Here is a 9,737-nt window from a genome sequence, read left to right as displayed (position 1 = left end):
AAGAGAGAGGAATCATTCCATGTTCATGTTCCTGGCACTCACCCACTCACAGTATTGTGGCTAAAATAGGAACCTATTCCTGTCCTCTTTGAGGACTCAGTTCAGATCATTCACTCACAGAGCTCTCATAAGGCCCATTTTAAAGCTTATGCATGTGGAAATCACCTCCCCTGAGTTTCATCTTTCCAGCATCTCAGGAGACCCCTTGATCTCCCTTCCCTCTCTTCTCTGTTCGGGAGGAACAGGGCCCCACAACTGTTGTCAGGATTTTCAGGTGTTTCCTGAGGAATGGATGAGGAAAATTTGAAACTCAAAAACTAGCTGATGTAAGGTCGGGATACCAGGGCTTGGTTATATGACCCGAGGAGGCTCAGCATCATAATTTAGTTTATCTCCAAGGGTTAGGGGATATCAATTGTCTTCAGGGATCGTATGTATCTCTACTGCTCCTAGAACTTATGAATTCCAAGTGCATTTTTGTCCTTCCTTTTGACTTCGGTAAAATTAGTTCTTATCTACTGGAACTTCAATGGATCTGTTAATAGTCATGCAGATTCATGACATTCAGGATTTTTGTTTGTTTTGTTTTGAGACGGAGTCTCACTCTGTCACCAGGCTGGAGTGCAGTAGCGCCATCTCGGCTCACTGCAAACTCCGCCTCCTGGGTTCAAGTGATTCTTCTGCCTCAGCCTCCCGAGTCGCAAGGACTACAGGAACGTGTCACCACACCCAGCTAATTTTTGTATTTTTAGTAGAGATGGGATTTCACCATGTTGGCCAGGATGGTCTCGATCTCTTTACCTCGTGATCTACACCCCTCGGCCTCCCGAAGTGCTGGGATTGCAGGCGTGAGCCACAGTGCCCGGCTGACATTCAGCTTTTTATCTTAAAATTATATTATTTGTAGCTCAATGCCCTTTTTTTTTTGCCAGATACACAATAAGGAGCATAGTCTTTATTCACAGAATCTAAAAAAAACAGTGTGTAATATAAAGAAAATAGTTGCCACAAATTTTCACAGCACTATAAAAGGAGCCCATAGAAAGCATCTTTGGGGCAGGGGAAAACATCTCAAAAGAAATATTATTCAAACTAGTAATTGAAAAATAAGGAAGGTGACAAATAGAGTGCTCGTATAAGTGGGGTACAGTTTAACTCTATAAAGAAAGAAAAAATACACAGGCTATGGGGAAAGAGAAAATATGACAAACTCAGATCAAAAGAATTCTAGCAGAGCTAGTACAACAAAACGTGAGAAAATTTAACACAAAAGAATTTGTGGTAGCCTGATGGTTTTTGTTAATTCAAAATCATATATTTTACTTTAATGTTTGTAAAACGAAGAGCTTTTTCTACATGGTTTTCTTACAATAGTCAAGTAGATTTCTTGGTACTAGTCAGAAATTGTTGCAACTTTGGAACTTCAAGGTCAGCTGGCCTCTATCAATGGGCAGACAGCGACTCTCACTGGTGAGAGTATCAGGTTTTAACCGAGGGATTTCTCATCAAATATTCTCCCAGAGGTTTTGGAATTTTTTCATGTATCTTTGCATCTTCACAGAGCTGGTCTGCTATATCACTGAAAGACAGCGCCATTGTTCCTGCAACACGAGCAAACAAATTCCAAGGCTGACATTAAAGACTGGTAGCCTGTTTTAAGCATTAGAGTGTTTCAAATCTTTTAAGGTGTTTTAACTTTACCCTAAGCACAAGGAATATGAAGCAAGGGTTATGATTGGATAATCACTGTTATAAGTTTGTTTTGGCCAAAGAATGAGGAACACATTGAAAAAGAAAAGAGTGAGTGAGGAGAGTATAAAATACAGTTGCAATAATCCAGGTGAGAAACAGTGTTGGCGTGGATGTGAACAGGTGTTGTCAGTAAGGCTGGCTAGAAGTGATTGAAAGAAAGATTCTATGACACAGAAAGAAGAGAACTTGGTGACTGATTAAGATGGTAGATTCAGGAGAGAAAATAGTGAAAGATGACATCTGCATTGTGATTTTATGTGAGTGGAGAGCAGCTCCACTTACTAAGGATAGGGATTACAGGAAGAGTACAACTTTATTAATTAATCATAGTTCTTTGTTGATTGGTTATTTTGCATTAAGAGCCGTTTAACATACTTTGAAAAGAGATTTGAAAAGAGGGAGGAGGGCCTCTTTTGAACATTCTGTGTGTGTAAGCAGTCAGGTAGAGATGTCTCCTAGTCGACTTTGTATGCTTGCTCTTAGAGAACAACTAGGAGGAGAAAAGACATGAAAATGATCAATAATCAGATTAGATTATTTAGATTAGAAACTTTATTTTAAATTACTAGTATTATTATTAAGAGCAAGGGCTCTGGAGCCAGTTTGCCTGACTGTAAAATCTAACCTGACAGGTTCTGAGTTTTTCCAGATTCAGCATTTTACTTCCTCATCTATAAAAGAGGAATGATTGGAGTTGCTGAAAGGATTGTTGCAGAGATTAAATAGATAATCTTAAGAATTATTGTGAAAATTATATGACTCAATGTATATGTGTTAGCACAAGGTCTGAAAATATTAAAAATAAAGGGTAACTTTGCTTTTTTTTTCTAAGAAGAGTATATAAGAGGGAAATATTTAGAATGGATTTAAATGAGCAAAGAAACAGGATATTTACATGAGAGTCTGTAAAGAATCAAACAATAAAATTCATCTAGGATATAAAGGTAAATAAAGACAAGAAGGAATCAGAAAAAAAAAAAAAAAGTCAATGTGTTGGAGGTCCTGGTGGTGTGAGAGAAAGTTGTATTAGGAGTAATTGAAGGAGAGAGCTAAAAAGAAAGTAAGATCATGTTCTAAGACTATTTAAAACTTCCCATGTTATTCTTAGTAGCTGCATATTTTGACATGATATATTTAATAATGCCTGAAGGGAGCTGAATGCTCTTTCCTCCCTAACTATTAAATGTTGACAGGTAAAAAGTTTTAGATGTCAATTTTTACCAATAACAGTGGTAAAATAATCAACAGAACATATCAGTTCCAGTAGGAATATCCACTCTCTCATAAACTCAGAAAAACACTTTTACAGGGTATATTTTGTTGTTTTTAATTGATGAGTGAAACAGGGCTCAGAGATCAAGTGATGTGACATTTTATCAATTCCTTTTCCACACTATGCCAAATATATGTGTTTCTTTGTTTTAACAAATTTTCTTCATTTCCTAGAAATAATTAGACACAAGTAAAATTTACTGGATCCAAAAGTATAAAAGCTATGACATCTAGCCTTTTAAAATGAAATAGTGTTTTCTTTATGTCACCAGTTATACTCTATCCGTTTTACCTAGGTGAGTTTTGGGAGAAAAGTATATCGTAAAATCAGAATATAATTTTGAATATAAGATATTATAATAATCAGAATTGATTAATAGCTATATTTCTATTAAAATTATACATTTAGTAAATGTTTCCAGAGATACTTTGATATAAAGAATATAAAGACCACACATGTTACATCTTTTTACATATTTTGTAAATACAGAATTATCTTGTCTATTTCATTGTTTTCTTTTGAATTCATCTCCAGGTATCACTCTATTAGAAGTATTTACTATGTTGGACTTATTTATATCATGTTGGTTTATGATTCTTTAATGTATGTTTCCTTTGCTTTTAAGATCTTGTTATAAATTCTGGGTTTTATTTTTATTTGTACACTGAATGAACCACACATTTCAATTAGTTTACTTATTTTCTTCTTTCTTATAAGAAAAAAAAAGAGAAAATCTATTTACAATGAGAAAAAGAGCTGGATGAATTATGAATAAGAGCAAACTAGATGGAAGATCTAAGTCAATTATTTTTAAAAGTTATTCCTGCAAATAACCATTTTCAATGGAGAAAAAAATTCTTCTACAAAAGAATCTATTAATTACAGAAAATCACTCCAAGAATGCTGGTAAAACATAGGGTCATGCAATTCATCTTCCTATTTAACAAGAAAATTCATGAGCTAATTGCTGATTGAATACATTATTTCATTTGCCAATACGTTTTCTATAGTATTGTTTAATATACATCATTCTCCCTAGCTATCCTTACCTGTTGATTAACTAATAAAATATGGTTTCTCTTCTCATTTGTTGATACACAGATTCTGGTAATGTTGACTCCTTCAAGGCATAAAATGCATTGGAAGCCCTAATAAACTTTTTCTTAAAAGATTGCATTCGTTTATAATTAGGCATAGATCGAGGCTATACCGAACACAGAAAAAATGCAAAAAAGGAACAAAAACTCAGGCGTGCAAGAAATAGAAATTTATTTTATTATAGGTTATTTGGAACCTTCATCCCATTAGGTGGCAGATCTCATCGACTCAGAAACTTCTCACTAATCCTTGGTGGGCATCTAGCCAAGCTGGCATCTGCTAGAATCCAAATTCTTGTTTGGTCCTTGGTTGTATTGGCAGAATGACCTCTTTTAGTTTTAATACCTTATTTTCACCTCCTTCTGATTCAGTCTAGTGCCATGCAGTACCAGTAAGGCAGTCTAAGACCTTTCATTACCTCTGATACACTGTCAGGCATACAGAAAATTATTAACCTGTTTTCCATGCAGTGTTGGGAAACTCCATCAAGCTACGTCATTCTACTATGTCTGTATACATTCTGTAACCATTTCAAGTATCCTTGACCTCAGATAGGCATGAAGAGAAGTGATTCTGACAGAGTGGAAAATGACAACATAAAGCAAATCTATCTACCAATCAGAGCAACAAAACTAAAGTCAATGCCCTTAGGAGTGGGATGGGAACACAGAGAATTGGAGCAATGATTCTGTGTCTTTTAAATGACAAGAATGTCAGGTCTTTGGTTTTGAGCCACCTTGGAATCATATGACAAATCCATTCTGCAATGGGGAGATACCCCCAAAGTCATCAATTAGGTTCAAATTCTGTGAAAAGACAGAAGGCGACTGATGCCATTCTGTATCTGCTTGGTCTTAATACTATAGATTATTGGATTCATAAATGGGCAGAAGACAAAGTAGACATAGCTCATGATAATGTGAACTACATGTGGAACATTTTTTCCAAATCGGTGAATGAGGGTTAGCCCAGTCACAGCTAATGTGAGAAATACAAGTATTTAGGGCCTTAGTCTGCTCCTTGCCTGAGGCAATTCCCATGACCTTCTTAAGGATCAGAATGTAAGAGATAAGGATAAGCACAAAGTCCAAGAAACCAGTTGATGAGAACAGGACTATAGGATAAAGTCTATTAAAGGTAAAGTCTGCACAGGCCTGTTTGATCACATCCTGGTGCAGGCAGAAGGCATGGGAGAGGACATGGGATCGACAGTAGGGGAATCCAGAGAGGGTAGTGATTATGGGCACAATTGGCATAATAAATCTCCTCATTAGAACCCTCAAACCTATCTTCACCACCTTAGCATTGGTGAGAATGGAGGTGTATCTCAGGAGATTACGGGTGCGAATAAAACAGTCACGGGCCATGACGAGAAACACTCTGGACTCCACAATAGAAAGGGAGTGGATTAGACACACCTGGAGGAAGCAGGTTCCATGGCTTATTTTCCTGTGATCCAGCTAGAAAATGCCAAGCACAGTGGGCATTGTTGTCAAAGTTACACCAAGGTCTGTGGCTGCCAATATAGCCAGAGAGTAGTACATGGGCTCATGAAGAGTGTAGTCTTCTCTGATAAAGAAGAAGAGGGTGCCCTTGCCAAGGACTGTAGAGACGTAGATGACAAAAAAGGAGATAGAACTCCAAGGACGAAATCTCTCCAGACCTGGAAAGCCAGTGAGGAGAAAAGGGGCAGCACTAATGGTGGATGACATGGTGGATATCTGAGGAGAAACAAACAAAACAGCTCCCTAGACCAGCACTATATGGTGGAAATAGAATTAGAGCTAAATATGTGATTTTAAATATTCTGGTACTCACATTAAAAAGCGTAAAAAGAAAAGTGATAAAATTAGTATTAATAACATCTTATTTAAGCTACTATATCCAAAATATTATCATTTTAATAGATAATCAGCATAAAAATCATATATGAGATAGTTCCCACAATTTTTTTTTTTGTACAAATTCTTCAAAATCGAGTGCTTACACTTACAGAAAATTCTGACTCAAGCTAACCAGATGCTACTGTTTTGCACAGCACAGCTCTAGACCATGCTACTTTATCCTCAGTTTCGACTACAGCTGCTTTCTACCACCCTTTCAGACATTGTGCTTCATCAAAAAAATGTTAAGAATAAAAATTATTTCACACATACTTTAAAACTAACACATGTATTGGAAAAGAAAGTCTCCTCTCTCACTAGCTATTTTTTTAAATAGGTGTGATAGGCATAATTTTAAAAACCTTTCTACCACAAAATTTCCTATCCTAATTTCTGGGACTGTGAATATGATACAATATCATGTTTGGGGTTATACAGATGTAATTAAAGTTGCTGATCTGTTGACTTTTAGTTAATTGAAAAGGAAATTACTCAGGGGAACCTAGTCTAATTTCATGAGCCCCGAAAAGCAGTTTTCACCAAGCTAACCAGATGCTACTGTTTTGGACCGCACAGCTCTAGACCATACTACTTCATCCGCAGTTTCGACTACAGTAGGAGAATAGCAAGCCAGACATATTCAAAATTTGAGAAAGGTTACGGGTCAGTTGCTGGTTTGAAATATAAGGAGGTCACAAAAGAAGGAATGTAAGAAGCCCCTACGTACAGAACGGGCATCCTAGCCAACAGGCTGAAAAAAAAAAAAAAAAAAAAAAAAAAAACTGGGACTTCAGAGCTCAGCAGTAGGAAACTGAACTCTGACAGCCAGGTGCGGTGGCTCACTCAAGCCTGTAATCCCAGCACTTTGGGAGGCCGAGGCGGGCGGATCACCTGAAGTCAGGAATTCCAGACCAGCCTGGCCAACATGGTGAAACTGTGTCGCTACCGAAAATACAAAAATTAGCCAGGTGTGGTCACAGGTGCCTGTAGCTCCAGCTACTTGGGAAGTTGGGGCAGCAGAATCACTTGAACCTGGGAGGCACAGGTTGCAGGGAGCAAGAGGTTATGCCATTGTGCTCCAGGCTGGGTGACAGAGTGAGACTCTATCTCAAAAAAAAAAAAAAAAAAAAAGGAAAAAAGAAAAGAAACTGAACTCTGACTATAATCTGAATGAATGTGGAAGCGAATTCTTTCCCAGAGCCTTCAGAAAAGAGCCCAGTTCTCCTGACATTTTGAATTTAACCTTATAATATCCTAAGCAGAAAACTCAATTAAGCCTATTAGAGTGTAGATCTACAGAAATGTGATATAATAAACTAATCATGTTTTAAGCAGCTCAAGTTGCAGTAATTTGTGTATAACAATAGAAAACCAATGCAAAATATTACTATTATCCATATTTTATTGAGTTTATAGAGTTCTATAATAAACTAATATTTAGAGTTTATGTAAATTATTGTATTATTTATCTACTATCACAGAATTGTCACATGACAACGTCCTGTATAACATCAATGGCTGACAACATTAAATATTTATTTTTCACTCTAATGCATGGTTCAACTTATTTAGGCTGGACTTGCCTGGGCAGCACTGATCATTTCTGCCCCATCTGCTCAGGTACATAGGGTGCAGCTGTATGTCCCCATCCTATTGTTTTCCTGTGTCTTTCTTCCTGTATCCATCACCCTTTTGTTGTGTCTATTTCTATATCGTCTCTTATTTTGCCCTCTCTAACTAAACCCCAGATGTCTGTTTTGCATCACCCAGATTTTAGCATAAAACTTAGCACAAAATTTTTACTGTTTACATTCTTTTACTAGTCTCTCAGACCAGACCTAGTGGCTCTAACTCATTGTAGTAAAAAACACAGTTCTACTCCCACTCCAACACTAACATTGCTTACCTTACTAACTATTGTATTAATACATCAGTGGCCCTGGAAGCAATAACAGAGTTTGACATATTGATTGTAAAGTCATTTATAAAATTTTAATTACTTTTATGATTAACACATTGATCACTGACTGGTATGCTGATTGTTAAACTGATTTATGTAAAAACAATGACTTCAAAATATTACTAATATACTAATTGGCTAATGTATAAGCTGAAAATGTGGGAGCTACAAAGAAGAGGAAGAAGGAGGCAGAAAGGGAACATAGGTGGATGTAAGATAAAGAAAACCGAGCCTAGAGAACTGCATCCAGAGGAGGAGGAGATGTAGTATAGAGACCTACAGGTGTCATGGTGACCCCACCCTGCACATTCACTCCCAAAGTCAGTCTCTTTCCTCTCCTGCCTCTTCCAAAGAAAACTTCTATTGAAGGAAAAGTGTTCCTAATAGCGCTGAGCTAACAAGAACTTCTAGATGTCAACTCAGAACTCTTAATTATTCATGTAAGTACCCATCACATAAAACTACTGTTTTTCTTTCAGAGTTAGCATTTTCTAAGAAGTTGAACTTCTGTGTTAAAGGTTGATACATCTGGCAGAATCCATAGATACAGATATCTTGCCTCTTTTCTCTATTTACCCTCTTGCAACAACTATGTGGTGGAAGAGAAGTCCAAGAAGATTGTTCTTTATTTTCCTCTCAATTGTCTTCATTCCATTCTCCCATAGTCACTAGAGCCTGACCTGGGGTATCAGAAATTAACGGGAGAGGTGATTGCTAAGTCCTGGTGTAGAAATTAGTTTAAATGGTGTATCTGAAGACTGCTAACAGGGTTAATTTATGAGGTTATTTGTATTCAAAATTGTTCCCCAATATCTCTCTTGATGCTGGATAATTAGGCTGCTGGGATTCTTTTTTTCAAGCCTCTTTTGGAGAAGGAAGTGGGCTCCAGAACTGTGTTCTAAAGTCCCATATTTTCTTTGCAAAAAGAAAACAGAATTGTAGCTTCATCCAGCAGACGGAAGTCATGCTATCAAACCAACTTTGCCTTGTATGATTCCCCACCTCAAAAAGAAGATACCGTGAAGCCTACTCTTGTTATTCCCTAATCCTGTAGCCAATAAGCTCACTCAACTTAGACAAAGCTTGATAAATCCCTCATTCTCAGCAAACTATCACAAGAAGAGAAAACCAAACACCGCATGTTCTCACTCATAGGTGGGAACTGAACAATGAGATCACTTGGACTCGGGAAGGGGAACATCACACACTGGGGCCTATCATGGGGAGCGGGGAGGAGGGAGGGATTGCATTGGGGAGTTATACATGATATAAATGATGAATTGATGGGTGCTGACGAGTTGATGGGTGCAGCACACCAACATGGCATAAGTATACATATGTAACAAACCTGCACATTATGCACATGTACCCTAGAACTTAAAGTATAATAATAAAAAAAAAAAAATTCACTTTGTCTATATTTCAATAATTCTGGCTTCTCTCCCCAAAACATATTTTCACAGGGCTTATGATACTATCTTTTCAATTTTTCACTGATCTTCCCTGAAACTACATCTTACATCACTCTTTTTCTCTCTGAACTACAGCAATATCAAATATCTTTCATTTTCTGCAGTTCCAAATTAGCTTTCACTGTTTATAACAAGCTGCTTCATCCATCTGTATGATTATTACCCTTCCTTGCTCACTCCAGTCCCTTCCTCCTCATCCTTTAATTTTATACCAATAATTGCTTCCTAAGTGATACCTTATTTTATCCCATGTATTAGGAAAAACCTCCTAGCTTAACACTGTCAAAATTCTTTCCTTC

At 37.0% G+C, this 9,737-nt stretch overlaps 1 protein-coding gene across 1 annotated transcript; it reads right to left on the bottom strand.

Moving 5' to 3' along the window:
• Positions 1–4,922: 4,922 nt before the first annotated feature.
• Positions 4,923–5,835, bottom strand: LOC108521672 (olfactory receptor 51B6-like). The gene is given in 2 exon segments (XM_017861627.1): positions 4,923–5,103; positions 5,105–5,835. Coding segments are annotated over 2 exon segments (912 nt in total).
• Positions 5,836–9,737: the final 3,902 nt, after the last annotated feature.

The sequence above is a fragment of the Rhinopithecus bieti genome, unplaced genomic scaffold (assembly GCF_001698545.2).
Source record: "Rhinopithecus bieti isolate Rb0 unplaced genomic scaffold, ASM169854v2 scaffold_61931, whole genome shotgun sequence".
Classification (NCBI taxonomy): domain Eukaryota; kingdom Metazoa; phylum Chordata; class Mammalia; order Primates; family Cercopithecidae; genus Rhinopithecus; species Rhinopithecus bieti.
Note: the sequence above shows the minus strand (reverse complement) of the source record. Positions and strands in the feature narration are given on the sequence as shown.